Genomic DNA, 27,768 nt, shown 5'->3' with positions numbered 1-27,768 from the left:
ACCACAACTCAGATGAGAGTTAGCGGGCGAAATTGGACTTATTCATACTAGTTACTGCCTACACGCTCCTGGAGACCAGTGCTGTGAACTGCTGTAGAGCTGCGAGATAATCGGCTTCAAAAGGCTGAATTATATCTAGCCATATTGCTATCTAATTATGTACGAGGTTCCAAACCATGTTTGTACAGTCCACCAGGGAGCACCAAGTACTTGCCAATGTCCCTGCGTAACCATGTCCTAGGTCGCGGACAAATTACGTTGAACGTGATGCCAGAAGAAACAAACCAAGCTCTCAAAACACCAAACGCCAGTCTCCAATCATGAACAATGAAAGAAAAAGGTTGAGTAATTGATCAAGGAAGTGGGTATCTCGTAGAATTCTTGCCTGGCAGTGGTGGCATGCGGCCTCCCATGCCCATACCGGCGCGGAGATCAAAGTCGGGGTTGTTCTCGAGCAAGACGTCCCGCTTCTGTTGAGCAGCTTGTGCCGGCATAGGCGGCGGACGCCACTTTGGGTTGATTGGACGCTCGGATATTGATGTGAAATGGCTTACTTCGCTAGCAGCAGGTGAGCCCGGACGTTCCACCCCATTTTCCTTCATTTTTTGCTCACCAGAATTGCCTGGTCCTGGTGTCAAGGCAGAGGGCACCCCTTGGTTACCTACTGTCGGCTCGTTCCGACTCGTATACACCGGGTCCTCATCTTCGTAATACATACTACCTGACTGAGAACGGGCATGGCGCGGCTGACTCGGATGACTAGGTTGATTCTGCTGATATGGCAGGTTCGGCTCACTCGACTGGTACGCTTGCTGTCCCCAGTTTCGGCGAGGGGGAACATATGATCTGGTTAAGAACGGCTGATTAGCAAATGGCTAGAGGGGCAATGAAGTCAAGCGGTCATACTGTGTCCGGCTGTAAAAGCTCGTGGGGCTAACAGGTTCGTGTTGATTGTCAATTGAAATGGCATGTAGTTGTTGCGGTTCAGGCACTTGATCCTCGGCTTCCGGCTCATACCGCGTCTGCGGCATCATTTCTATAGCCTGACCCGGTGGCCCTTCGGCTGCTGGCGCCGCCATCGGCCCAGGAGTATGCTGACGCGGCGAAGGTCCACGATAACCGTATCCATCTTCACCCATGGGGCGTCCGCCGGCACCATATCCGCCTGCTGCTGGCTGCGGCCGGTATCCCCCACGTGCCATCGGTCCTGAAGGCCCGCCACGCATTGGGCCCATATAACCACCCCGCCCAGGAGGGGGAGTACGAGAATTGGGTCCGTACGGGCCTCCGAATGGTCCACCGCGACCATATCCTCCGCGAGGTGGATACCCGCCGCGACCACGTGGAGCAAATCCTGGAGGAGGGCCTCGTCGCGGTTCCGAATACTGGTCGCGCATTCTAGAGTCTGGAGGTTGTGGCCCAGGAGGTCCAGGCGTACGCATTCTCGGTGCAGAGTTATACGGCGCTGGTGGTAGTGGGTTGCCATATTCATCCCGGGGGGCGTTATAAGGCACCGGATCACCGGGAATCCGCGACTGGTAACCACCCTCCTGTCCGGCCGGGTCGTTTTGATTAGTCAAAGGTGCACGGTCATCGTCACTCGAGTGTGTGGTTGTGCGAAACGTGGCGAAAGTAGGTCCAGATTCTGAGCTTTGAGTCGCACTGACGAATGTTTCCTTAGTTTCAGGTGCGATCGGTTTGGTCTCGTTCAACGCGGCAGTAGCGGCATTTTGACGGTTATAATAGTTTTGCCCACTCATCTCGGCATTCTCTGCGATACGCCTCTTTCGCGCCTTGCGACTGACTAGCGTCCGGCGCATGGCACAGGTTACGACACCGCAAGTAACCAGAATGATGGTTGCGGCGAGAACTATCCATCCACCCCATGATAAATGTGGCACAAAGAGCAGTATATCAACCAAGAAAGCAAGCAACGAGACGAGAAGAGTCGGGAGAAGCAATATCAACAAGGCGAGTAAATAGCGCGGTGAATGCGAAGGAGCATGAAGATGGGCCGCAGCAGCGAGACAGAGACATATCAAGGTGAGGAAAGCAGCGATCGGGTGAACGATAAGGATGGAGGATAGTGACCTCCGCGCGTCGGAGGGGAGATTGAAGTCACTGTCGGTGCTTCCGGTGTTTTCGATTTCCTCTGCGCCATTATTAGAGACCATAAGCCAAGGGAGCAACTATGCGCGCAACAAACCTGTGGTGTAGCCGATATGGATTGCGGTGCAAGTGCCAGCTTTGCAGTAACCGAAGACACCATACTCGACATTGTCAAAAGTCGCTAGTGGGATATTCTTGACGATAGGAGTAGATAGCACGGAGAGGAGAAGAAGGACAAAGGCGATGAGAAGGAGGATAGTTAATGGGGTTGCGGGTTTGAGCAACATCGCGACCACGAAACTGGGAACCGCGAGGCCGCGCAACTGTTGACAAAGAGAGAGGGAAGAAGAGAGAAAACGAACGTCAGGCCGGGGAAAAGGCCCCTGATGACAGCGGCTCACCCAAGCGAAATAAATGAGCTCTGGATCACAGCATTGAGCGAGGCATTGAACTGCTGCAGCGCTTCTCCTGGAAGGAAGGTTGAAGGGGCGAGAAAGAGACCGAGGAGGGCGAGTACGGTATCGGAGTAGCGCAGCGGGGAGAAGGCAGAAACAAAAGGCTCTTGTCCAGACAAGAGAGATAAGAGAAAAGAAGAGAAGAGCGGACTGTAAGGAGCGGAAAGAATAGTACTAAGGCAGTAGTAGTATCTGGCTAGCGACAATGGTCAATGGTGGAATAAGGTATAAGCATGACGGCGACTTTGATTGCTTCCAGGATGGCGTCGGGCGAGTTGGAGAGAGGAGTGCGGGGCTTAGTCATCGTCTGTGTTCCAGGGTACGCTCTCCTTCCAAGGTTTCTTTCACTCTGTGGACTAGATCGACTACTCTTTCTATTTTTGACCCTTCGTGAGTCGTGACCATCTCCAAGATCTTCGTCAAGGCCGTGGTATGTTGCTCTATACAGACTACAAAGACCCTCTTGAATTCTTCCTCGAGTAGGAGCTGCGTTCTCCCGTGGTGGCTGAGCCCAGATTAGAACAAGCGATGTCTGCTAACGCATCCACTACTCTTAACATATCGCTGTGATTCGCTGCCCGCCACGAGTTACTTGGTCGAGTTCCACTGCTGGCGGCCGAGACTGTCGCTGTCAAGTGTCAATGATGTTCTAGAGTAGCTCGCTGCAAGAGACTGCGGAACTTTGAACAGAAAATCGCCTCGGAAAGCACTACGTTGCTGCATCCAGATTGAATCATCTGATTCGCAGATGGTTACACAGTGAAATGCTCCCCTTAATATCGTGTCGGACGGCGGCTAAGAAGTGATTGCTTTTGCAGCAGAGACGTTTGAGCCCAAGACCACACGAGTAAGATCGGCTAGACGATGATTGCGATCGGGGACTAGCTTTCTCCTGTCGAGATTGATGACGCGACGCTTTCTCCACGACGGAATCTGGCCAAGTCTTTTGCAGTCATTCTTGGGAGGAGGTTGAGACAAACCAACACGATGGGGTCGTTTGTGATACGCGATGATTCCTGGTTTCGACTCTTGCCGTCGCGACTCTTGGTCAAGAGTGACCGGACTTGTTTTAAGATAGTGGGACGCGCAGTCAGCATCGCAACTCCAATTTCACGATTCTAGCCCGTGCTTCTAGGGGCTCCGCCGCTCCACCAGCCTCCGATTGACAGATTGTGGACCCTGGGGTTAACGTTTCTGACAAGGAATACTATAACTCGTCTTCATTTCCAACGGTGGCTTACGGAGTAGATCTCAGCGAGCATTACTGCGCACCGGAGAATATTGAAGAAGGACCGTGCCTTTAGAAGGTTGAGGTGACACTTTGTGCTCTCATGCGGTGGTCTGCTCCGCCGAAGTGGTCTTGGTGAGCCGGAAATCGGGGTTCATCTTCTAGTATCTACGGAGTACTGACGGGAACCGAAGTGAGACAACAAACACTTGCAGTCAGTGATTATGGGTGGCTGGCATGATCAGTTCCAAAAGTGTGCTCGTCGGTCAATATCCAATAGTTCTCTGATAGCGCTGGTGTTGGGGGATCTTGGATTGTACGGAGTCTACGGACTACAACCTCGCCCTATTGATCGAGAACGGCACTTGGGAACATCCCGCTAGGGCCAGCATTATTGCTAACTAGTGCTCGCTAGATCAGCCAGCGATCTGCGACAAAGACTAGATATAACCATAAGTCAGGGCGACGAGGCTCTGGAACGCTCTCTTCGAGCATCATCACCACATGCTGGAAACCCCAAATATATTCCTGCCCAACAGAAATACAGTGCAACGACTTCAAGACGAGGCGTACATACTCATAGGTCCTCCAAGGCTGGCTTGATGTCTTGCAGCCTACGGAGTATATTCCGCCGACATGCCAAGCCATTATCACACACCATAACCGCTCTGAACTTGTCGATCGTTCGAGAGGCAAGACTTGTCTCGTGAGCTTGTCTTCATTCAAAGAGGAACTGCAGGCGCTATCTTCGGTGGAGACATAGCTCCCAAGTCTTATGCGGCGAGAAGAGCATGAATCTACCGTACCGAGTAGACTTCAAATGTTGTTTACACAAACTTCCGATTGTGTATTGCGCGGTCTGTGCAAAATGTCTACTTCGTATTGGGTCCTATTATGCGCTCCCACTAGCGCTTCATTGTCCTTATAAATGGGATTGCGTAAGAGAAGAGACAGCTTCTATGAAGGTTGAGTCAGGCTCAGGCATTTTTGCTTTTGTTGTCTTTCCCCTTCTCCTGAGGATTCCCTGGTACACGTCACCTTGCTGAGTCGTTAGACTCAGCGAAGCGACGGGTATATAAAGACCCCGAGTGTTCGTCGCTTTCGAGCCCAACAGGCGAGTCAGCGATACACGAGCACATCGAGAGACATATTAAAATCAACCACTGCGAACGACGCAGGCCCCTCTACCCAAGACATCAAAATGCGTGCCCTTTGGAAAGCACCTTGGATGAGATTGAAACTCAGCATAAGCGACGAGCAGCGTGATCATCTACTCTCTCAAGACCGAGATGCCGATCAGATATCACAAGAGACTCCGACACAGACCGTCAACCCTCAAGAGCGCTACGTTGGCTTTGGTATCGGCGGGGCTGGCAATATCCGCAAGTCCGGCTCCGTTTATTGATGTAGATGTTTGCGCGTGTTCGTTCTGACGTCTTGACTAGGGTGAGACCGCATGGTGTTGTCAAAACAGCTGCTGCCGAAGCTAAAGATCGGTGATCTTGGCATGAGCTGAGCGAAAATGGAGAAAGAACAAACTGGTTGAACAGAGGAGATGAGGTTTCGAACTCGAGGTGGGAATTTGGAGGGAGAATTGCTGTACTTGTTTTCAATTTCAATGGAATGCTAGGCGGCACCCATTCTTTTCCATTCTACCACTCTTCTACACAAACCACCCGGTCTTGAAAAACAGCCCCTGCTGGTTACTCTATCGTTCTTAATGGGTATATCTTCCAATTTACCCTAGGTACCAAGCCATCGTTGCTTTCCAGCTGCGAAACATACTATGCAATTTCTCTCCATCTTCTTCGACCGTCCTGCATTCGAGAGCGCCTTGCCTAGAAAGTATTGTGGGTTGCCCGGTATAATAAAGCCTTGTTAGTTTGCAACTGACAGAAATCAAGAGTATGGCTGACCTGAAGTCCTTATCATAGTTCCTCCTTCTCGGGTTGGCGTTGACGTCGATGAAGATACTGGGTGCTGGATTCCCCGGCATGGATCCGCCGCGAGGGTGATCTCGACTCGGATTGTCATGCGTGCCCCAGTCGAGGTATGCCAGGCCTTTTACATAATAAAGAACACTTATCCGTCATTCCGGTTCTTCTACTTCTCGTGCTTTGATATCTTATCCGATTTGGGGGCCCGAGACGGCTCTCTCCCGGATTTGTTGAAGCCGTTTCGTCTCTTATGATTGTCCTGGCTTAGGGATTTGCTGCTGTGGTGCGAGTATGGCATTATTCCCTCTCTTTGCATGGGCATTGGCGTTGATGATTTGCTTCAGCGCCTGGTCACGGCTCTGGAAGCTCGAATTGCCTTTGTCCCTGACCTGGATCCTATCCTGACGCCAGCATATAGCCCTCCTAGTCCGTCGTAAGCATTTCCTCCTCTCCCAGCTCGTTTTATGGCGCGATAACTGACATGAGAAGAGGGATTCCCTATACGATCCAGAACTACGCCGCGCAACCATGGCATGGACTAATCAATATAACCCATCGGGTGAAACAACCGGCCACAATCTGCGCAGCTTCCTCGGCATCGTCGAAATACTGGTACGAGGAAATCGATCACAACGGGCAGTCTTCCTTTCTCATTCCGGGATACAAAAAAACTACAAGGTGTTCCGAAACGTGATCAAGGATTGTGGTGCGGATAATACTGGGCAAAAAGACGCATCATCGGCTATTCAGAAAGCGATTAGAGGTATGGCTATACGCTTTCGACTCCCAAAATGAAGACTGACGGTCGATTAGACGGTCCTTCTGGAGGCCCGGCGCGAGATGCGAAAGCCAGACGGCAGTAATGGACAAACAATCTCCACGGGCCGGGCCCTACTTGTAGAAGCAACTGCTGCTACCTGGCTTGTGGGAACCAGATTAGAGCATCATGAGCTATACCAGTACAACTTAGAGAACGCCCACAACGTGTTTTCCACGATGCAGCAGAGCGAATCAGTATACTGGCAAGGACCCGGTAACATGTTGATCCCTGCGCCATGGCAGGACAATGTGATCCCAAGCGACCCGGATTTCTCGCAATTTGCCGCAGACGACGCATTGTGTCGCATGGGACATTCCGAGCGTATCCATGCTTCGTCGAACTTTTTCCTCTACGGCGGTTGTACTGGGCGTTCTTCAACAATGGCGGCCCTTGCAATGCAACTACTGGAAAATGTCAGAAAAACGCGATTCAAATTACGGACTCGTCGGCAGTATATTTATACGGGACAAATACCAAGAGCACAACCAACATGCTACTCAGCGGGAACCAGGCGATCGCGACGGAGGATGAAAATGCCGGTGGCTGGGGAGGAGTCATTGCCGCGTATTTGTACTCCATTTGAAGTTGGTACGGAGTACTTTCCAACAAGCGGTGGACATTGCATGATACATCCCATCTCGCCTGCTGTCCTATTGATGTGAGGAGCTGACAGTGTCGTGGAAAGGACCAGCTTAGGGCTATGGTTCACGGTTACCGCAACCTCCGCCGGGGCGGGTCTCGGAAGACCAGTATATAGCAGGGATCGAGATAATTAATACCTAAATACATATTTGGCTGCTCAGAAAAGAGAGCAACGTCAACATGAAGATCAAGGCTCAAGGCAACCTTATCGAAGACTTGCGTGGTGGTGCCGCACAGCTTGGGCCGCGAAGTCCAGGGCTCCTTGCCTTGGCCGACTCTTGCCAACTCAATCGAGAGACAGATCCAACACTTGAGCTTAAACCGGCCAACCACGTCATTCAAAGTGCGACTTATCTCCAATCACCCGGTGCGATTTTAGATCCCGACGATTCCCAGTCCCAAGTGCCTCATTTCATGTCGGGCTCGTTGACGGGTGGCTGGGCTCCGAGGAGGCTGGCAAACGCACCCATAAGCCAACCGCCTCGCTTTCGACCCCAGCTCCGACAGTTTCTCCTCCAATTCCACAGTTCAGAATAACTTTCATTTGACTTTTGACAGCTTCCGCTCTTTGTCGTCAGAGCCAGAATCTGCACCTGGGAATGTATCACGATTGCTGCAAGTGAGCTCCCCGCATACATTCCTCGGCCAACCCCGCCGCCATGCTTGCCCCGGGGAATGTGAGCTTGAGAACAGTCAGCTGTAAGTACCCCATCTTAGTCAAGCCTGATATAACGTAATTGATTGGAACGAGCGACTAACGCTCCACAGCAAGCAGACCACAGCTGTTTCGCACCGAGTCGCAGCAGTCCGCCGCTGCTTCGGACGACTACTACTCCCTCTCCAGCCAAACACCCACCAGCCGTTCGGCGAGCGGCGGCAGCCGAACAACAGTGGTGCGATACGCGACGCCGAACTCACATCCCGTATCGCGCACTTCCTCACCAGCCGTATCTCGAACGCTCCTAGCCCCGCCCACTGCTGTTCGGCGAACAGAACACAGTCCTATGCGACCACCTGAACCGCGGGAGACTTTCGTGACACAGATTGACAGCGCAAGTCAGTCTTCTGAAAGTAGGAACGCTCAGCTCGGTTTATCGATGGACGGGGCTGGCGGCGAGCCCGTGAGGGACAGCTATGCGGGGCGCGAGCCGACGCCAGGGATGGACGACTCGCCGTACATTCGCTTTGCGATCAACCAGCTCACGCGAGAGGGGGAGGAAGATGATCCGAGGAGGTCAGAGGAGAGTGGATATGAATCAACTCCGGCCGAGCGTCTAGTCTGGGACGGCAGCTTGGGTCATTTTGTTCGCGCCGTTACGCCTGCGCCGCAGCAGCAATTGCTACCAGAAAGAGACCCGCAGGCTTCAGTCGACCCAGAAGCATTTGTTGCCGTTGAGCCACCAGAAGGGAACCTTATATACCCGGCGCTGGACTTTGTGCCCGCTGTCCTTCGGCCATGGGCACTGGGTCTAGCCATATTTTGCGTGCTGTTAATGATCGCTGGTATCGCATTCAGCAATGCTTGGTCCGAAGATCACCAAGGGATTTGGGGGTACGATGGACGAACTGGTGCGCGGTACTTTGTTGTGCAGTTCTTACCGCAAACCTTGGGGATTATCATCTCGATTTTGACATTCGTCATCCAGGCCGCTGTGTATCGCATAATGCCCTTTGCGATAATGGCATCTGAGCGGCCGTACAAGAAAGTCTTACAGGGCCTGCCAATTGTGCCAAAGAACTTCTTGCTACCGGATTTCTCGCATTTCATCCACGGCGAGGCGGTGATCGGCTTTTCAATATTTGCGATTTGGCTGTCCAACTTCATTGCTGTGCCTCTACTAAGTTGTTTCTTCCAAGCGAAGTGGTACGTTATAGATGGCGAAGGAACTTGGCGTTGGGATGCAGTGAGAGCTGTTGGCTGGACATTGATAGCGATCTATGGTTTGCTTGCGCTAGGGCTTCTGTCGCTGATGCTTCGGTTTCTGCGCACCTGGTCGGGGTTAATGTGGGACCCTGTTTGCATTGCAGACTTGATCACCGTTATCCAGCGGTCGAATGTGCTGCCTGACTTTGAGTATACGGAGACAGTCACCGACGTTGGGGAAGCGCTGAAGCCGAGGACACTTCGATTGGGTTATTGGCAGCTCTCCCAAGGACGACACCCGGAAATATTCTATGGTATGGGAGAGGCTGGGGGCACAGTTGGCAATCCGTCCCTTCATATTTCGCCCAGGATCCGCCGAGAGCAGCTTTCCAAAGTGTCGTTCGATGCCGAAAAGCAAAGTATGACGGGAAAGGATGGCGCCGAAGAGCTGTACTCACCAACTGTTCGCTACCGATGGGCGCCATGGTTCCTTCGAAAGCCAGCCGTTATTGCCTGGACAGTGGTCATCTGTGCACTATTCATCGCTTTCGTCGTCGTCAGTTTTGTTAACGAAGGGGTCGCGGAAGGGTTCCCTCCACACTTGTCGACGCGGCCGTCCTCTACCGCGTTCTCGTCCTCCAACTTTCTGTACAGTTTCATACCGGCGTTGATTGGAAACTTTCTATTCCTTGCTTGGCAGCACATCGATATCTACTTCCGTGCGCTGCAGCCATATGTCATGCTGTCGTCTCCGGAAGGTGCCACTGCAGAGCAGAGCCTACTACTGGCATATCCATCTCTCCTTCCCTTCGAAGTCACAATTGCAGCGCTTGCGAACAAGCATTACAAAGTGGCCTGGATTTCCCTCATCAGCATCGTCTCCTGCGCCATACCAATCCTGGCCGGCGGGGACTTTATCGCCCTTACCTACGAAGAGAACACAATCAAGATAACGCCTCTTATGTCTGCCTTCTATGCGATTGTTGCCTTCTGCGCGGTCTACATGGTCTCTTTCTTGGCTATCTGGCCCGGACGCCGCCGCTATCTACCCCACGACATCAGCACTCTGGCCGATCAGATCAGCTTCCTCTATCAAAGTCCCATGCTTTCCGACAAGCTACTGCGGGAGCCACGCAGCAAGACCGATCTTGTTACCCGACTCGTGATCACTCCACCTGGCGACAAGGATTATCCCAGGTACGGTTTTGGTATCTACGTGGGCCGTGACGGCAGGGAGCACCTTGGTATCGATCGGTTCAGTCGGCCGGGCCGCGCTGATATGCTGATTACGACGAACTCGATGAAGTAACGTTTCCTTTACGATATGATAATGAGCATATGATAAGACGCTCCGAGCGCATCTATTGATTTTTGCAGATGGCGCTTCATTATAATGAAATATGTGATATAAGTTCGGTTCATGATGTTCTTGGTCCAAGATTCTGGGGCCATACCATGTTAGATTAGCATAGCATGGCGTTTTCCAATTCAGAATGACTTGTTTCCATCTCTTCACACTGCTTCTTAGGGCTGCCGCAATCACGTTCCTTTCTCCACGCGCCACACGTGACTCGGCGCTGCGCCTCACTGGCTCGCCCCCAATCGGAGGATTACGAGTCATTCTTTCTTTTCCATCGGCAAGGCAACAGGCTGTACGATGGGCTCCGACCGTGAGTCCCGTCCGTTAATCAGTTGTTTTGGCTATATAAATCCCGATCTTCCACACTAGAATGGTCTATCCTGGACGACCCAGCACCGGCTGTCAGACGTGCCGCACGAGACGCATCAAAGTAACTACGCCACCTCATAACTGGTTTCCAATTTGGCTAACCAAGCCCAATAGTGCGATGAAACGCGCCCATATTGCAATGCCTGCGTGCGCTCAGGGAGAGAATGCCCGGGGTTTCCGCACCCCCTGGACGTCGTGCTACGGCCCCAGAGAGCATTCAATCGCAGAAGCGCGAACACAGCCACAGATACAACCGTAGTGGTTAGGTCCCCTACGATACGCGATCATGTAGAGACGAGCTCAGACACTTCGTCTACCTTTGAACTTTCTCCTCTCCCTTGCTATCCTGTCTCATCGGGATCCGTCATCCCCCCGCAGGTCCCCGGTGGTCTGTATCTTCCCATGGAGGATACGGTCACCGCATTGTTCTTCAACTCGTACATTTACACGCCTCGAGATCCATTGATTCGACCTGGGTCCATGGAATTTCTTCCTCAGTTATATGCCTCTGCCCCATTCGACTCACATCTGCGTATGAGCGCCCTGGCCGTGGCGTATTTCGGAGTTGCCGCCTGGACACGCCAGGAGAATCTGCTCCATTCTGCACAGCAATGCTTTGGAGCAGCACTGACTCGCACTCGACATGCGCTACAGGGCGATGTTGAACGTGACTACGATGAGATTTTGATGACGATGATGTTGCTCTATATCTTTGAGGTAAGTGCGGAGTGCCCGTTGCCATCTCCGGGATGGGACTAATGATGCGCGCAGGAATTCGTTTCTATAAAAGAGAACAAGCCCTCGCCGAAGCATCACTTGCGAGGCGCTATTGCTCTAATCAACAACTGTAGCCCTGAGCGGCGGAAATCGTACTTGTCGGATACACTAACGAATGCGATCCAGGGAGAAATCGTAAGGGCTCCAACTGCTCCCATCTGCATCTGTGATCTAACAAGCTAGGTACACTCCGCCATCGATAAACGATCACCACTGTTCCGAACACCCTCTAGCTGGCCTCTCTCTCCGGGAATCCCAGAGCTCGCTTCATCCCGCCTGATGATGATCGCGCCACCATTAGTGAAGCTACGCGAGCGCTGGGTCGAATTTTCGTCTCGTGCGGACACCGCAGACATGGACGAAATCAACTCAATCCTCTCTGAAGCCCGCACCCTCGATGCCCAATTCGCTGCCTGGACTTTCTCCCTTCCAAAGCACTGGTACCCCGTGCCAGCGTCCTACTTCCCGCAATCTGTCCGCGATGCCGGCGCCTATCAAGGCCGCTGTGACTGCTACACGGACGTCTGGATCGCCGAGACATGGAACCAATATCGCACCTTCCGGCTGTCTATCCACAACATTATCTACAGATGCTTATGCCTTCTACCAAACCATGAGAACGAGATTGAGGCTGCCACCGAGACAGCTCGCGCCCTAGCGATCGATATCTGCGCCAGCGTGCCATTTTACCTAGGGAGCCAGACGGGCTCCATGACCATCACTGACAGCCGGGTTGAGTATCCGAGCGCGGAGGCAGCACCTTCACAGAAGGGGGCGCAATTGGTGGGTGGATGGGTCATCAGGCCGGGGCTGGATACGCTTTGTTCTGCGGAGAATCTGCCGGAGGATCTGGTGGAGTGGGCGAGGGGGCAGGTTCGACGGGTGCAGCATATATACACAGCTGGGCTGATCCATTAATACTTTACCACATACTTAACCGCATCTAATCTAATCGAACTATAATCATGAAACATTCATCAACTTTCCACGAGGCACCGCCTGTTTCCATGGATCGCTGACCCCCGGTGCTAACGTTATCTCCGGCCTTCAAAGAGTCCACGTGACCTAAGTCTCCGCATCCAAAAGTACCTCGTCGACCTCCCAGTCTGTTCCTGAATCCATTCTCATATCTTCTCTGCCAAATCACACGGCCTTGCATCCTCAATTGGCGCGCTTCTAGACGCAGTCAGTTCTACCTTCGAAGTTATATCAATTCTTCGTCATCCTCATACTTTCGCGTCCACGTAGCGCCATCAAGAGACACGGACTCGAGCCCAGCACAAACACCACACAAGAACCAAGACACACCCGACACACCCAAAATGGTCCTCTCGTGGTTCCGCACAAGCGAAACACCCAAAGCGTCCACCACAGACCCCGCCGCCTCATCTCTCCCAACGCAACAAACCCCCGAAGCCACGCCCACACCCACACACACCCCCTCCACCGAAACCGCCCCAACAAACCCCAAACCAACAGACGCAAACACAGACGACCTCCCCAAACTGTGGAAACCAGACACAAACAAAAAGCTCTTCTTCGGCGGCGCGCTCTTCTTCGCTTTCTCGCTCCTCACCACCCGCCGCGCCTTGACCCGGCGCTTCAACGCCTCAATCCCGCCCTACTACACGTCCAGTGTCTACCACAGACCCGAGGTCAATGGCGGGATGGAGGCATTCGAGGCTCTGCATCTCGCCACGATAAACGTGCTGAGCTTTGGGATGATGGGTACCGGCGGCGTTCTTTGGGCGATGGGGATTAATTCGCTGGATGATATGAGGCGGTATGTGAAGACGAGGATGGCGGGGGGTGATGGCGAGTTGAGTGCCACGGATCAGGAGATGGAGAAGGAGGTTGAGGCGTGGGTTATGAAATACTTGGGGAAGAGGATTGAGGGGGGGCAGTTGAAGGGTTTGAATGAGGCGAGCGTTGAAGGGGAGAAGTCTACGTAGGTTTCCCGCAGTGCGGGGGGAAGATATTGTACGATATTTCATGGTTTGGGCGTTATTTGGCGGTTATTCTACACTCCTTTCACTTGCCCAGTTGTTCGTACCGGTTCCGTGCTGTCTGTCTTGTCTTTTCCAGGAACTCGTCGTACCTGTTGCGAGTGTTGCGGGCTGCCTCCTCGCTCGCTTCGCCGAGCTTGCCGCCTTGTGCTCCCAATCCGACGCCCTGTGCGTAGACTTCTGTTGTGATGGGTGCTGTCATCCCCGTGCCTTGTGCGCCCAGGCCTGTGCCAGCCGACCAGCCCATCTTGCTGAGTAATGAGGCGCCCTTGGATGCCGCTTCCACTGGCGGCGACGGCTCGCGTTCTGGCGGCGGAGCGGGTTTGGTCGTTGCGTTCTTCGACCGGCCGAAGGCCTGGCGACGCTCGCGGGCGCGGTCTCTGTATTCGGGCGGTTGCGGGATGATACCATGTTTTATGAGTTTGTTTGTAGCTCTGGTGACGACTTCGTCGTTCTGTAGGTTGCCGCGGTGAAGTTGACTCTGACGCTCGTGGCGGTTGACCTCTGCCGTCGTCTTGAATTGTCGCATACAGAGGTAGCAGCAGTTCCTGTTTGGGTCGGCGTACGACTGGCGAGGCGGAGCTGCAGCCGTATCAGACGAAGCCTGGTCATCAGATCCTTTATCGTCAGTGTCCTTCTTGATGCCATGCAATTCCGCATGACGGTTGCTCCAGAATTGCAGATGTGATGGCATAGCCATTTTTTTCGCCCCTGAGGCGCTGGATGCAGCATCGGCCTTTCGCTTCTTCGCCTTGTCAGCGGCATCTTTGGCTTTGACGTCCGTCTGGCCCGCCGGTTTCTCAGTCTTCGGCGCTTGCTGCGGCTCTACCTCTGTTGATACCGTAAGCTCGGTAACATATGCATCCTCATCCCAGTACATGAGCTTCATGGCTGGGTTGCTCAGAGGACTAAAAGTAAATCTTTCATTACTCGCACTCGGATTCATAACCGGCACGAAGACGCCTGCGTGGATGTAGGTGACCATCACTGGTCTGGACGAGATGGTAAACTTCTCAAACGAGTGAAGACGTGAAACAGCCGCTTGAGCATCCTGCTCTTGTTAGCTAGGTTACACTTGGGGGTGGAAGCACGTACTTGAATTGTGGCGAATTCGGCGAATCCATACCGCCAGCTCTCGTTACTTCTGCGGTCCCGGACCAGCAAAACGCGTCGGATTGAGCCTTCACGGGCGCCTAGGTTGGCGTCACCAGTGGTAGATGCCACTTTGGCCCCTTTCTTCTGGCTTGTTGAAGTACCCTCCGTGTTCGGCCGGTATAGCTTGGCAACTCCTTTGGCTAGGAGCTCTTCAGTAACGGACGTTTCGAGTCCGCGGAAGAGCAGGAATTGCGAAGGTTGGTTTTCCGGCGCAGCATCATTATCGCCGTTGTTCTTTACCCTCGGTGGAGCTATGCCTGGAGGGCCGGTCGGTCCAGCATCTGCGCTAAATTAGCCGTGGTCTCGATCCCTAAACATACCGACATACCTGGCCGTGGGGCTTGACACCGGAAACACTTATTGCGAGTTGAATAATTGACGATAGAGCACTGACTTGTTAGTCTTTGCGCGACACGTAGAGTTCACAGCGCCCACCATTTTGCAAGTCCAATCCCCTTCAGCCCTGGCCTTGGCGCGGTCTTCTTTCTCCCTGCTATACGCAATGCGCACCTTGGTACCACGGTCGTCCTGCGCACTAGGTCCGCACAGATATATCGTCGGGAAGTTCTGCTCCACAAAGGAGCGGGAATGGTTGAGGCTTCGAAACCGGAGAAAGCCCAGCTGGCGAGACATTTCTGTAAACACATCAGCATCAAAAAGACCATATAGGAAGCTCTGATATATACTCGTCTGCCGATCTCGGATAACGCGCACCTCCTCCAACCCGTCAATATGATAGAATTCTTTCAGTTCTTTCGAAATCTGTTGACCAGTCGACACATCTCAGCCTCATGCCATAACGAAAGCTTGCAGCGCGACTCCAGAATACTGAGTCTGGGCAGAAAGGGAGGGAAGGAGTTGTCCAACGTCTTCTTCCACCATGTCCACCGGTAAACCGTCCATCATAACCTCTCTGCTCTCCTGTCCGTAATGCGATCGACCGCGCCGTGGGCTTCGACTCCGGCTGCGACTGTAGCTTCGGCTTCGGCTTCGTGAGCGGTAGTCTTCGCGATCGCGGTCGCGGTAGCCGTGTCGTGGGCGCCGCGGAGGAGATCTCGAGGATCGTCGGCGGAAGTCATCGCGGTCTCGGCTTTGGTATCGGGATCGAGAATCGGACTGGTCTCGGGAGTAGTCACCTCTCCTATCGGCGGCTGGGCCTCGAGGGGGTGTGTGCAAGCGTCCTGAGAAAGTGAGTTCGGTATTCTTGTAGCAGCTGCTGGGATTTGTATGCGGGGAGATGGTAGGTACCACTAGGTGAGCGAGAACGGGATGGAGAATTGTCGTCATACATGCGGCCATCTCGGTCGTCCCGGCGGGGGAACGGCCGAGGGGCGGGACCCGGGGGGTACCTGGTATCGTCAGGTCGCAGATGAGACATCATAAGCAAACATTGAAGGTAGCAGAAGGTAAAAAGGATAATGAAAGAGAAGACGATGAAAGTCGCAGACGAAACAGGCACCGGCAGAAACACCTTCCTGCGGTTCACCGCCCCCATCAGCATTGACAACGCGGCGCCGTCTCTCTCTTGGCCATCCCGACTCCACCAAAAACATTATCGATCCGTTATGCTGGAATGGAAGGTGGACGAAGCGGTTGTTCCATCTCCATACTGCTTATCGAAATCTACTTTGTAGCCGTCAGTAATGAAAAATATGGGTGCTCGGCGTACTTGCAAGGACTTCAACATCCAAACTTTACCTGTGGACACCACCTACGTACTACGTAGATTTTACAGGGGAGATGGCGACTTCTCAATGGTTAGTTCATCGATTCTATTGATATGAGAAGCTCATTTACTCCGTCCTTGAAGAAATGATAAGTGTCTTGATTTTATCTATCTGAATTTACTTCTGAGTCAGTTGAACTGCAAAGCAGATCCCACCAAAACCCAAATGTAACTCTGAAAGATACTCGAATCACATGAACAACAGAGAGGGAAAAGTACAGGAAAAAAAGAAACATTTTCGTCATATCAGTCGTGCTTGCTAGACTATCCAGAGACTCAAGCAAAGGCCCGTCTCGATATCACCACTGTGGCATTTATGACTTGCGGTTGGGCGCGATGCAGATGCCACCGGCGATACACTTGCCAGGTCCATAAGGACTAGCACAGTCTTTGTCTTTGTGGCACTGGACCTGAGGGGAGCGAGTCTCGAGTTCAATATGAGCTGATTCAGATTCGACTGTGTCGCGGGTCTTGAGTTTGCGGTCAGGCGCGATACAGATACCGCCAGCGATGCACTTTCCAGGACCTTGAGGGCTAGCGCAGTCTTTGTCAGTCTTGCACATCAGCTGAGGGGAGCGCGTCTCAAGTTCAATATGAGCTGATTCAGGGTCGACAGGCTCGCGGGTGAGTTTGCGGTTAGGTGCAATACAGATACCGCCAGCGATGCACTTTCCAGGGCCGTAAGGGCTAGCGCAGTCTTTGTCATTGTGGCACTGGACCTGAGGAGAACGCTCCTTGAGCTTTCGGTCGGGTGCAATACAGATGCCGCCAGCGATGCACTTTCCAGGTCCCTGAGGGCTAGCGCAGTCCTTGTCGGTCTTGCACATCAGCTGGGGAGAACGCTCCTTKAGCTTTCGGTCAGGTGCGATMCAGATGCCACCAGCGATGCACTTTCCAGGTCCCTGAGGGCTAGCGCAGTCCTTGTCGGTCTTGCACATCAGCTGGGGAGAACGCTCCTTAAGCTTTCGGTCAGGTGCGATGCAAATGCCACCAGCGATACACTTGCCAGGGCCGTAAGGGCTAGTGCAGTCTTTGTCTTTGTGACACTGGACCTGAGGGGAACGCTCTTTGAGCTGGCGGTTGGGCGCGATGCAGATACCACCAGCGATACACTTGCCAGGGCCATAAGGGCTAGCGCAGTCTTTGTCTTTGTGGCACTGGACCTGGGGGGAGCGACGAACGAAGCGCAACTTGGAGGAGGCAACACAGAGGCCGCTGAGACACTTGCCATCCTCACCACAATCTTTGTTCTTGCGACACATGGCATCACCTGAAGGGGAAGCCTCAACGGTAACATCGTGGTTGATACAGAAGCCGCCCATACACTCGACGTTGCCTTTACCACAGTCCTTGTCGACCTTGCACTTTCCGTTGTTTGAGGCGGTCTTGACACGTGCATTGGCACGCTGGACGAGAGAGAGGAAGCCAGTGTTCGAGTCGGAGTCATCTAAGAGAGAACACAAGTGTTAGCTTCAGGCCTAGTAGAGGTGGACAAGGAAGGAAGTGAGAGCAGAAGAGCAACAAGGAAGTTGAAATGGACGGGAAGAGAAGGGAGTATACACAAGAGAAAGGGAAACACGAGAAGGGAGACACAAGAGAAGGAAGACATAAGCAGAAAGACAAGGAAGGGGATCACATACCAGAGGTCTCAACAACATCAGTGTCATCGAGGGACGGAGCAGAGGAGGTGATCTCAACGGCCAAGGCCAGAGACACCAGGAAGAGGAGAAGCATGTAAAGCTTCATGGCGGCGGTTATGGTGCTTGAACAATTTCAAAACAAGTTGAATATCGGACTGAGTTTGAAGGAAGGATTGAAAGTTGAGAAGATTGGTGGATGGGAAAGAAAAAAAAGTGCAATTCTCGGCGGGAAACAAGGCCATCTTTATAGGTGATGCCAGGAGCCCAGGAGCTGGTGGACTCAGGAGCAGAGGTCCATGGTGAATGAGTTCTTCACAGATGTGTTACTGAAGACTGGATATCAGAGTGACTAACAGCATGGATGTGATCCAATCAGATCAGCCATTGGGCAATGGAGCAACCCATGTGTCAGTCTTCCTTCACAGGTCTATGGTTTGCCTTCACAGCAGATGTTAAAGGAAGAATTTGCACGCAAACAGCGTTACCAAGTCCTGGCTCTGGGGGGTCTACTCAGATGCTGTTGCGATTTCCGCCCCAGAGCCCGGCAGCATGACTAAGAAGCTCAACGGCTTTGAATAGAAGTCAGATCCGAAAGTCATTGTTTGACCTCCACGCGATGGCGCCTGAAGCGGACAAGAAAGACTTGCCCCGAAGACACAAAGGAAATGTGTAACCCACCTCCGATCAACACCAAAGAGCTGACAAGGCGATCTCCGACATTAGGGTTTGGCCCCCTCAAAGGCAAGTCAAAGAAGAGCCGCAGATCCCTCGACCATCAAAAGAGCCTGACCGACAGGGTTCCTCCCATTGACATGTTCTTGAACTCTGACACCGTTAGCGAACCAACCCTAGAGCCAGGCTTTCTTGACCGTTGCCATCACCGCCAGCGAATCCCCCGGATGCGTCCTGATCAGCCTCGAGACACGCCTCGCCAACTCTGAAATAACTTCCAGCCATTGTCATCTGATTCTCGGCGTCCCTATTCCGGGGCTCAACAAAGACTTGCGTATACAACCCTGTGGGTAACGGTTGTATTGCGTGTGGTTGGAAGCATCCATTGAAGCAGATGTTTGGGATTAGGTACGCCAATCGAGGCAACGTTGACCGAGGACAGTGAAAGTGGACGCGTCGACGTATCCCTCACAATTCGCAACCATTTGCTCTTTCGAGCCTTATGCTTGGAGTGATGCCGCAAACTTGGGGGCACTCGGAGGGCCACATTGCCTGGAGCCATCCTTCATGATCGGCACCGGTGTTTTCAAGGGCGAGGATGGCGTTGATAACCTCGCGTCGCGCGGAAGCTCTTTTGAAGGCGTCGTCTCCTGGTTTGCCGACGACATGGTCGATCTGAGCATGTCCTTCTCGAGTCCAGCACGTGCTGATGAATTCTATACTCCCGGCAGAGTGATTACGCAATGCCTGGAAATACTTGGCGCTTATCACCTTGTATTTGGCGCGTGATAGCTTAGTGGCATCCCACAAGCTGACTCGTCTGCTGTTTCCAGTACATACCCTTACTTCCAATCCAACCCCCTGGTTCGAAATTGGTAAAAGCTCCGCCTCAGGACCGGTGCAGTACGCGATGAGAGTGCTAGCGTCCGACATAGGAAGTCAAGGCATAGAGATATCTGCCACGGTTGCTGGAAGTTGCTTTGTGACACTTTCATCACCACTAATTGCTGGGTTGATCGGAAATTGAGATTATCTAGTTCCTCGGTCGTTTGCAACTGGCTAACCAACGCTTCAATCTGCTCGAAAGTGATCTGGACTCCTTCTGCAACCCATGCTCTATGCGGATTACGACAAGTATTGTGAGAGTACTTCCACAAAAAAAAAACCAGTGCGGAGGTTGAGAAACGCATCTTGATACCCTTTGAGCATATCTCAGCACTCGCTTACTACAGCAACAAGCTTTCTGTTCATCTCCAAGTGCGTCTAAAGTTCGTATATGTCATTTTATCAAAACAAGTGGTATCGAAATGGCATCGAATGCAGGCAAAAGCAGATGGCATTAATATGCCCCGGTGCGTGAGTTGAAGCTTGAACGTCGAACTCGCTGGGATTCATACACAACAGGCAGATGGAGGGAGCTAGTATAAGCCGACTCTATTCCCAACCATGTCCAAGTTCTGCACCGTAGCATCGAATTCAGCCTGTTGCACAGTTAGCTACGGGACCAAGCATGTCAAACAAACACGAGCACCAGCTCACCCAATCGATATTATTGGAAAAGTCCCAGAAGTTCTTGTCCATGATGGCTCCGCCGGGGAAGCCCAATTCCAGCGCCATGGCGTTCTCGAAGTCCAGATTGTTGGTGGTTGAGGCTGGTGGTGGGTCATACCAGTTCGGTTGGTCTGAGGTTATCATGGCAGTTAGGGCAAGCTATGAACATGTGGAGTGGAGTGGGGAACTGACCTGGAGAGCTTAAGGGCAGGCTGTTTTCTCCGCTCATCCCGCTTATACTTGACAAGTCATGGCTATTCGTTATGGGCGTTACCGGGCTCAGTGTTGTGGCGTTTAGCTTGCCGAGCATGATGCTTATGGACCGCCACGCTTGCATGGCTTCCGATGAGAATTCCTTATATCTGCTCCAGATCTGACGAGAGGTCTGTAGGGCAGGAAGAAACCCATCGATGTTTTGGGAGAGTTCCCCTCGTGGCTGGCCATTGCTTCTGCTAGATTGATGGTGAAGCTCCACGCACAGGATCATAGCGGCGAGGATGAAATCGTGAGAAGCCAGCGACGATACGTACCATTTACTGTGGCACAGTACGCCACCTGGCTGGACTTGCGCGTCTAGGGTGGCCTGATGTTGCAGCAGGCTCATTGCTGCGTCAATGCAGATCTGTCGGGACCTGGCATAACGGGGGTCAGAGCGTCCCTCGCAGAGATGTTGCCGGTGAAGGATGCAGCGTGATTTCTGGTAGAGGATCTCTAGACTATAACGGCGCATGATGATATGCGGCAGATCTATAACAGACTGGGCTACGCTGCGGAACTTCAATGGTGCTGGAATTGCAGCGTAGGCCTCGTTGAGCTGATTGTCCAGCTGAATGATAGATTGATAGGTGGTGGGTTCCGTGGACGCCACACGGTCGGTGATCTGAGCAAAGACTTCACCGATTACGCTCTTTGATATTACATATGAGAGCGGGGTTGCATCTGTATCTGGCCGTGAGGGAGGCAGCGTCGTGGTGTTCTCGTCAAAGTCCTCATCCAGCAAGTTTCGAGGCAGGTGGGTATCAGCAACGCCTTTGTGCATCATACGGGGCAGGCCAGATTGAAACGAGGAAAGGGCATCCCCTTGGGTCATGAAAGCCCAGATGCGCCGACGCATCTCGGCCTCGAAGCAGGATATTTCTGGGAACCGCGAGCCGTCTCGATGCAGGCCCATGTGTAGGGCCAGTCGCATGATAATACCGAACATTACCCAGTTCTCATGCTGGGCGTCGGCGCTTCGGAAGTACTCGCATTGTGCGTATGTGAGTAGCGCTTCGATAGTGTATTTAGTCGGGGTGGTATATCTGTCTCTGATCAGACAGTAGGCAGCGTAGAGCCGGTATATGTTGCACGCTTCTTCGGGATTACCAATAACGTCGGCAGGCTCGCCTTCGGCACGCTGGTGAAGGCGTATAGCCAAGCACATCATGCCGAAGAGCATGCTCAGCCACGTCAGGCTTACCTCCTGGGGTTGGGACCAGAACCGATTATACTGTTTCCATTAGCATACACATGCGCACGGCATTGCACAACGGACCTCGTTCTGGAAAGTAGGAGCATGGAAAATAACTATCGCTTAGTCGTCAGAACTGCCATACGCATTCGAGGGAAGCCAACGTACGAACTCCCGGCTCCATTGAGTTGAAGAATCTCGATACCAAGCGATCCGCCACGTCCTTTGGGGGTACGGCGGCCAGGAAGTCATCCTTCCCAACCGGCGGACAAAGTCCTACTAGGAGTGCTGGACCTTCACTGTAGTTCTGGCTCAGAGGAGTATCCGAATCGAGATACTCCTTGATCTCTGCAATCTATACATCAAAACGAGTCAGTAGCTGATATCCAATAGTGAGTTTGATGACCATACACTGTCCTGAAGCGCGGCCCAATGAGACCCTGAAACATAACTGGTGCCTGTCTCCCCCACCTGCATCCTGCCCAGAGAGCTGGCAATCTCGTCATCACTGCTGTTGGACTTTTGCTCAGTCTCATGATCTGGTCTGGGGGTACTCTTTGCCTTTGCTAGGACATTCACTAGCTCCTCCAGTTCTCGGACACGCTGATTCAACTGCCTCGTGGAGCGGGTGGGAGCAGTGCGGGGTGGAGGATTCGGGTTGAGATAGACACAGCCCAAGCCTCGTTTAACGCAGCTACCACATGGTCGAACTCGATCGCATCGCAGCCTGAATAGAGAGATTAGGCAACAGATATATCAGCGGGGTGGCTCTTATCGTACTTCTTTTGTCGGCAAAAAGTGCAGGATATGATGGCTCGAACCGGAGGCCGCGCGTGGTCCATGAGCAACAGTATTTCGGCTTAATGGTAAGTACAACTTTCAATGTTCTTAAGTACGATACTCGGACGCTGGGTTGAAGAAAGAACCAGCTGAATAGTTGAATGCAGGGAGGGATACGGCCACAATGATTACGTTATACAGCCCAGCCACGATGTATGCAGTCAGAAACGAATCAATCATTATTTCTATCAATCACATGGTATCCAACCAATCCATAGTCATACAGCTCATTCAGTATCTCATCGGTACGCGGCCGTCTCTTGCTCGCACCAAGCCCAGAATCTCTCTGCCAGGCCGGTTCCGCCCTCGCTCGTGGATCTCATGCCTTTCTCAATATGACCAGGAATAGTGCCAAAGCGGCCCCAGGGAAGGATATATGATCCATTCTGCTTAGCTGTTACCTGGGGCGAGAGCGCTGCGAAGAGCTCAGTGTATGCGCCATATCGCGCAGGCTTGAAGACAAGGCCCTGTTCCCTTGTCAGTTTACGGTATCAACCAAGCAGAACGGGAAATCGGGGTAATACCATGATGATGCCAAACAGCGCAGGCTGATGTCTTTGAAGCTCGGTTTTCATGAGCCCAGGGTGGACGCTCTGCTCGCATCAGTTCCTATGAAGATATCAATCGGAGGAGGGGATCACACCAGGCTAAATATTCCATCGCTTCCTATGCGCTTCGCCATTTCACCCGCAAAGAAGACGCCGCCAACTTTGCTCGCCATGTAATTTTCCATCGGATCTGGAAGGACCTTGGGTGCGCCAGTCTGCTCATCGAACACAATACCGTTCTGTGCCGTGCTAAATTCGATAATAGAGCTGACCCATACGACACGTATGCTGCCTGGAGTAGCGCCTGCTGCTGTACGTTTGAGGAGCGGAAGAAGTAGGGCATTGAACGTGAATGGACCGAGGCAGTTGGTACCCATTTCAAGATCATATCCCTGTCAAACTGATCAGCGTCGTTCGCCTTGCAGAGCTACAAGTCGAAGCATCATCGGAGCATTTGTACACACCTGCTTCGTCTTGCTCCCTGCCGGTGGCCGCATCACACCGGCATTGTGAATCAAGATATCTAATCGGCCCTCGCTTTGCAGGAACTTGTCGGCGCTAGCTTTGATAGTAGTCAAATCTGACAAATCAAGCGAGAGAAATTCCAGGCGGCCGCTGCTTCCTGCGCACTCTTCGGAGCTTCTGATTGACGCAATGGCCTTGTCGGCCTTGTCGGCCGAGCGCGCAGCTACATATACCGTTGCATTTTTCGAGTACAAAACAGCAGCAGCCTCAAGCCCAACGCCCGAAGTAGCACCGGTAACAATGGCAACCTTCCCAGCGAGATCTGGGATGTGCTTTTCCACAAAGGAGGGGGAAGGGGGGAAGAAATGATGGAGGAAAGGCATGGCGCAGTTCTCAGTCGTTGGTATGATTGCTTGCTGTGAGAAGACCAGGCAAAGAGTTGCAATCAAGAAAAAAGCAACATGGTGGCCCGCATATCCCAAGCATCTTATAGCGGAGAGAAGAAGGCAGTGCTGATCCTGTCCGAGACGACTCCGGAGGTTGTGCTGGTGCAAGTCCTTGTATAGGCGTGGACGTGATGGGAAGCCACCAACGCGCTAGCATCTCCGGTCCGGCGCTATACCCAATCTGTCTAGCGCCGAGGCCGGCCGGGGCTCGGAGAGTCGGAGAAGGTACGAAGATCTGCTGACGGCCGACGTATAGGCGAAGCGTCCAATGGGAGAAGTCTGGTGTATTGGTGTATCGCCTCGATCGGCGGGAGAAAACTCTGTGGGGGCACGTGACGCGCTAGTCCCAATCCGGCATGGTGGTGCCTCAGGCACCCCCCGTGCCGACATCTGCCGAGTATACACCTGCAGTAGGAGTACTGTGTACTGGAGCCAACTCCGTCGTTCAACGTCACAATTGATGCCTTGCATTTAGTGCCCTCAGCCCTGTGGTGTCCTGGGCCATTATGCCTTCGACTTCCTGGGTTCAACAAGATGGACCCTCTCTGAACCTCTCACAAAGACAGACCGCTTCTGGATACTGAGAGCTCTAAAACGAGCAACAAACTGACCGTGCTGAGATCCTTGACAGATATGACATATCCTTACAGGGCGACTATTATACCCTGTGTAGCTCGATGAAGAAGGAACCTCGCATAGCCTCTTTGCAACCTTGCCAGCCACTGCGGAACCACCTTCTGCCTCTCGATATCTCCTTCACCAGGCACAATATCGTAATCTTGCGCCGACGCAATCCGTAGGTCAGAAACCCATCCCAGATCCGGGTCACGGAACGGTTCCGATACACTGAACTCGAAACGTCCCCCGGACATCAGCCGCCACGGGCATCCCCAGCGCGCGAGCTTCTCAAAAAACAGGCGAGGTCCATCGGGCATTTTCCATGATACCAGCAGACCATACGTAGATATCCATGGTAGGCGCTCCACAGTGAACATGCCGTGGAGGATTTCCCGCTCATTTCGTCCCTGGCTGAACTTCCTGGAGTCTGGAAACAAATGGGAGGAAATAGAGGCCAGCCGAGCATCAAGGTCTCCGATAAACAAGCCAGCCGTATCACCTGGCTGAAATCCACTCCCGGTAAAGAGACCATAGAATCTTCCTTGTAGGCGGATGATGCGGCTCTCGAAGACGCGTTCGGCCCACCACCAGCTGATGGCATTCCCAAGTATAGGTGTGTTTACCTTGCCGGAATTTCGGCTGTGTGCCCGGTCCAGATAATATCCAAGACACAGTCGGGCGGAGTATATGTCAACTTGAATGTGTTGAGTAGCCGGGGAACTTGGGGTGATCAGGACCGCGCTGCATGTTGAGTCGTCGACGGCCTGTTCGGGGTATAGCTGTTCGAGATGCCTCAATTTGAGCTCAACAATCAATGCTGGAACGGCTAGAAGTGCTATGCGACGGGAGTATTTTTCCAATCGATCGGATGTTCATGTTAATGAGCACGTCGAGGGTCTGTTGATGGAGCGTTCAGGTCTGTTGAGGAAGTGTCAGGTTCTGGGGGCGGCAAGACGCGCAGCACTCGCGTGGTTAGTCTGGCGCCAGATGTACAAATAAGCAGATCATTACATGGGCCAAGTCAATGCAAAGGCCCCCTCTGTTATGATAAAAACAGATTGCTAAACACAAATACAAGCACTCTAGAGTCTACGGGAGTATACTTACCCAGTGGATCCATGGAACTCCGCTGAATCCACCACCGTTCGTCTGTCTGTCCGCAATCCGCTTCCAAAAATTCAAACCCAACAACCTTTCTCAACTCCCACCTCTCCATCTTCACACCAACACCGCCGAGAATCAAAATGGCCGCCGACTCCCTCGATGATATTTTCGGCTCCTCACCGCCACATCCCGAACAACCCCTTCCGCAAGCGCACTCCAATCCGACCGTCGAACCCTCCGAACTCCCCTCCCTTCGCCGCCAACACGTCACAGCCGGGTATCGCGACGGCATCTCCGCCTCCAAAGCCGAGCACGTCCAGCATGGCTTCGACGCCGGATTTCCCGTCGGTGCACAACTCGGTATGCGCGCAGGAACGATAATCGGAATTCTCGAGGGTGTCCTGAGGGGGTACGAGAGCAGCCCCACTACGGTCAAAAAGCCCGGGCAGAAATCGACACCGTCCACGCCGGCGTCGAAAGAAGCGGATGAAGCGAAGAAGGCAAAACGCGAGGAAATATTCCGTCTCTATAAGCAGGCGGTCAAGGAGCTGAATGTCCAGGCTGTTTTCGCTGGTGTGGATGGCGGGGCGTTGCAGGGACAAGGGTCGGAGGAGAAACCGGAGACTCAGCTATTGAAGAAGGGGGATAAGGTGCTAGCTGCGTGGGAGAAGAAAGTGCCCGTTGCGGCGTGGGAGGAGCACATCATGGATGTTCTGGAAGCTAAGAGTGATGATGGGAAGGGCAACGGGAAGGCTGGGGAGGATGAAAAAGGGCAGAGGGCTTGAAACAACCCTGTGGATTGCGATTCTCCCTCCCTACCGACCGTCTTGCCTATCAGCGGGGGACATATTCTCTTCTCAGCAGCCAGTACTTTGTCCTCCCGCCTGCGCGGCCTCGATCCTCAGCCAAACCAAAGTCCCAGAGTCGCCTGGAGTTCTCAACCGAGGCAGAAAATTTTCTACTCAGCCCATGCGTCACGCGCATTCCTCCTGCGCGACATGCAGCAGCAGCAACGACCGTCGAGCCGTCGACAACAGTCCGCCTTGCATCGCCGTCCGGGGAACCCAACCCAGCCGTTCCCCGGGACGTCTGATCGTCAGCACCGCGCACATCGTCTGCAAGGCTGCAAGGTCGATGAGGATCAGGCGTCTTAACGCGTCTCGCAAGCTTTTCTCTAATGCCGGCCCTTGCTGGTGGCGCTTCTGGTGGCGCTTCTAGGACCTCGACACCGAGGCAACGGTTCCGCGGGTGGGATGGCAGCAAGGGGTGACAATTTCTCGATGGGACTTTTGTGTCTCCACTCTTTGAATCCTGAGTACTACGGTATCTTTTAACCTGAGCTCTTCAAACACAGCTATCTACCATCCTGGTGGAAGCTTCGTGTGCTTGGCCTCTGCGCATGTACATTATGTGAGTCCAAGAGCTAAACTACCGGTAGTAGCGCATCATTGTATATACATCGAGTCAACCCCAAAAAACCTCCTATATCGAATCAAAGTATTTTGGACGACATACCTTGTGGAACCAAGGGATTCTGCCGCAAATGAGTTGAGTAATTAACACTTCCCACTGCAGGGCAAGGCTGTCTCATTAGGTTCGCTAGTAGAGACTGGCTCGGAACCCCTTCCCACATCTTCCTCGGGCTAGGTCGAGATACTAGACAGCCAGCAGATGCAGAATCTAGGAACCAAGGGATACCACACAAGGGGCATCAAAACAACCCAAGCACAACAATCTTTCATACACAAGCATGGGAGACCAGGACCTCGAACAAGTGTGGCGTTTCTAAACAGTAACTGTTGCGATAAAGTTGGAGGCTAAAAAGTACGGCTGCATAGGCGGCATGGCATGTCTGTGCGATGTTACGTATACTCCTTAGCAGCAGGGTAGCAGTAGCAGCGGGGAATTCCTTTCCCCAGCATTCCGCATCTCACCCTAGCCTGCTTTTTGCTCTCGTAGTTCTAGGCTTCTGGCCGGTAGTTTTGT

General features: G+C 52.9%; 12 protein-coding genes across 12 annotated transcripts; 6 read left to right on the top strand and 6 right to left on the bottom strand.

The window, feature by feature from the left end:
- Positions 1 to 353: 353 nt before the first annotated feature.
- Positions 354 to 2,396, bottom strand: DSM5745_02925 (putative pH signal transduction protein PalI; the record flags this gene model as incomplete). The annotated part of the gene is made up of 3 exons (XM_026744941.1): positions 354 to 846; positions 907 to 2,152; positions 2,207 to 2,396. The coding sequence occupies 3 exons, from the start codon at positions 2,394 to 2,396 to the stop codon at positions 354 to 356; spliced, it is 1,929 nt and encodes a 642-aa protein (XP_026605807.1).
- A 2,597-nt stretch (positions 2,397 to 4,993) lies between these two features.
- Positions 4,994 to 5,292, top strand: DSM5745_02924 (uncharacterized protein; the record flags this gene model as incomplete). Its single annotated transcript, XM_026744940.1, has 2 exons — positions 4,994 to 5,178; positions 5,238 to 5,292. The coding sequence occupies 2 exons, from the start codon at positions 4,994 to 4,996 to the stop codon at positions 5,290 to 5,292; spliced, it is 240 nt and encodes a 79-aa protein (XP_026605806.1).
- A 965-nt stretch (positions 5,293 to 6,257) lies between these two features.
- DSM5745_02923 (uncharacterized protein) lies at positions 6,258 to 7,132 on the top strand (the record flags this gene model as incomplete). Its single annotated transcript, XM_026744939.1, has 3 exons — positions 6,258 to 6,341; positions 6,543 to 6,962; positions 7,028 to 7,132. 3 exons carry the CDS (start codon positions 6,258 to 6,260, stop codon positions 7,130 to 7,132), a joined length of 609 nt encoding a protein of 202 aa, XP_026605805.1.
- Positions 7,133 to 7,850: 718 nt separating this feature from the next.
- DSM5745_02922 (DUF3433 domain-containing protein) lies at positions 7,851 to 10,364 on the top strand (the record flags this gene model as incomplete). The annotated part of the gene is made up of 2 exons (XM_026744938.1): positions 7,851 to 7,890; positions 7,960 to 10,364. 2 exons carry the CDS (start codon positions 7,851 to 7,853, stop codon positions 10,362 to 10,364), a joined length of 2,445 nt encoding a protein of 814 aa, XP_026605804.1.
- Positions 10,365 to 11,186: 822 nt separating this feature from the next.
- Positions 11,187 to 12,479, top strand: DSM5745_02921 (uncharacterized protein; the record flags this gene model as incomplete). Its single annotated transcript, XM_026744937.1, has 3 exons — positions 11,187 to 11,501; positions 11,556 to 11,696; positions 11,745 to 12,479. 3 exons carry the CDS (start codon positions 11,187 to 11,189, stop codon positions 12,477 to 12,479), a joined length of 1,191 nt encoding a protein of 396 aa, XP_026605803.1.
- A 404-nt stretch (positions 12,480 to 12,883) lies between these two features.
- On the top strand, positions 12,884 to 13,513 carry DSM5745_02920 (uncharacterized protein; the record flags this gene model as incomplete). Its single annotated transcript, XM_026744936.1, has 1 exon — positions 12,884 to 13,513. The coding sequence occupies one exon, from the start codon at positions 12,884 to 12,886 to the stop codon at positions 13,511 to 13,513; it is 630 nt and encodes a 209-aa protein (XP_026605802.1).
- Positions 13,514 to 13,592: 79 nt separating this feature from the next.
- On the bottom strand, positions 13,593 to 15,355 carry DSM5745_02919 (putative G-patch domain protein; the record flags this gene model as incomplete). Its single annotated transcript, XM_026744935.1, has 4 exons — positions 13,593 to 14,618; positions 14,663 to 15,003; positions 15,051 to 15,111; positions 15,158 to 15,355. The coding sequence occupies 4 exons, from the start codon at positions 15,353 to 15,355 to the stop codon at positions 13,593 to 13,595; spliced, it is 1,626 nt and encodes a 541-aa protein (XP_026605801.1).
- Positions 15,356 to 15,624: 269 nt separating this feature from the next.
- DSM5745_02918 (uncharacterized protein) lies at positions 15,625 to 16,021 on the bottom strand (the record flags this gene model as incomplete). The annotated part of the gene is made up of 2 exons (XM_026744934.1): positions 15,625 to 15,903; positions 15,971 to 16,021. 2 exons carry the CDS (start codon positions 16,019 to 16,021, stop codon positions 15,625 to 15,627), a joined length of 330 nt encoding a protein of 109 aa, XP_026605800.1.
- Positions 16,022 to 19,228: 3,207 nt separating this feature from the next.
- DSM5745_02917 (uncharacterized protein) lies at positions 19,229 to 19,693 on the bottom strand (the record flags this gene model as incomplete). The annotated part of the gene is made up of 1 exon (XM_026744933.1): positions 19,229 to 19,693. The coding sequence occupies one exon, from the start codon at positions 19,691 to 19,693 to the stop codon at positions 19,229 to 19,231; it is 465 nt and encodes a 154-aa protein (XP_026605799.1).
- Positions 19,694 to 20,178: 485 nt separating this feature from the next.
- Positions 20,179 to 22,603, bottom strand: DSM5745_02916 (putative Zn(II)2Cys6 transcription factor; the record flags this gene model as incomplete). The annotated part of the gene is made up of 8 exons (XM_026744932.1): positions 20,179 to 20,241; positions 20,300 to 20,442; positions 20,504 to 21,707; positions 21,771 to 21,800; positions 21,846 to 21,877; positions 21,930 to 22,116; positions 22,173 to 22,488; positions 22,542 to 22,603. The coding sequence occupies 8 exons, from the start codon at positions 22,601 to 22,603 to the stop codon at positions 20,179 to 20,181; spliced, it is 2,037 nt and encodes a 678-aa protein (XP_026605798.1).
- Positions 22,604 to 22,840: 237 nt separating this feature from the next.
- Positions 22,841 to 23,997, bottom strand: DSM5745_02915 (uncharacterized protein; the record flags this gene model as incomplete). The annotated part of the gene is made up of 4 exons (XM_026744931.1): positions 22,841 to 23,068; positions 23,126 to 23,194; positions 23,245 to 23,541; positions 23,614 to 23,997. The coding sequence occupies 4 exons, from the start codon at positions 23,995 to 23,997 to the stop codon at positions 22,841 to 22,843; spliced, it is 978 nt and encodes a 325-aa protein (XP_026605797.1).
- A 1,925-nt stretch (positions 23,998 to 25,922) lies between these two features.
- On the top strand, positions 25,923 to 26,567 carry DSM5745_02914 (Yae1 family protein; the record flags this gene model as incomplete). The annotated part of the gene is made up of 1 exon (XM_026744930.1): positions 25,923 to 26,567. The coding sequence occupies one exon, from the start codon at positions 25,923 to 25,925 to the stop codon at positions 26,565 to 26,567; it is 645 nt and encodes a 214-aa protein (XP_026605796.1).
- Between the last annotated feature and the right edge of the window lie 1,201 nt (positions 26,568 to 27,768).

The sequence above is a fragment of the Aspergillus mulundensis genome (genome assembly GCF_003369625.1).
Source record: "Aspergillus mulundensis strain DSM 5745 chromosome Unknown scaffold_2, whole genome shotgun sequence".
NCBI classification, from domain to species: Eukaryota; Fungi; Ascomycota; class Eurotiomycetes; order Eurotiales; family Aspergillaceae; genus Aspergillus; species Aspergillus mulundensis.
This window is presented reverse-complemented; position numbering and strand designations above follow the sequence as displayed.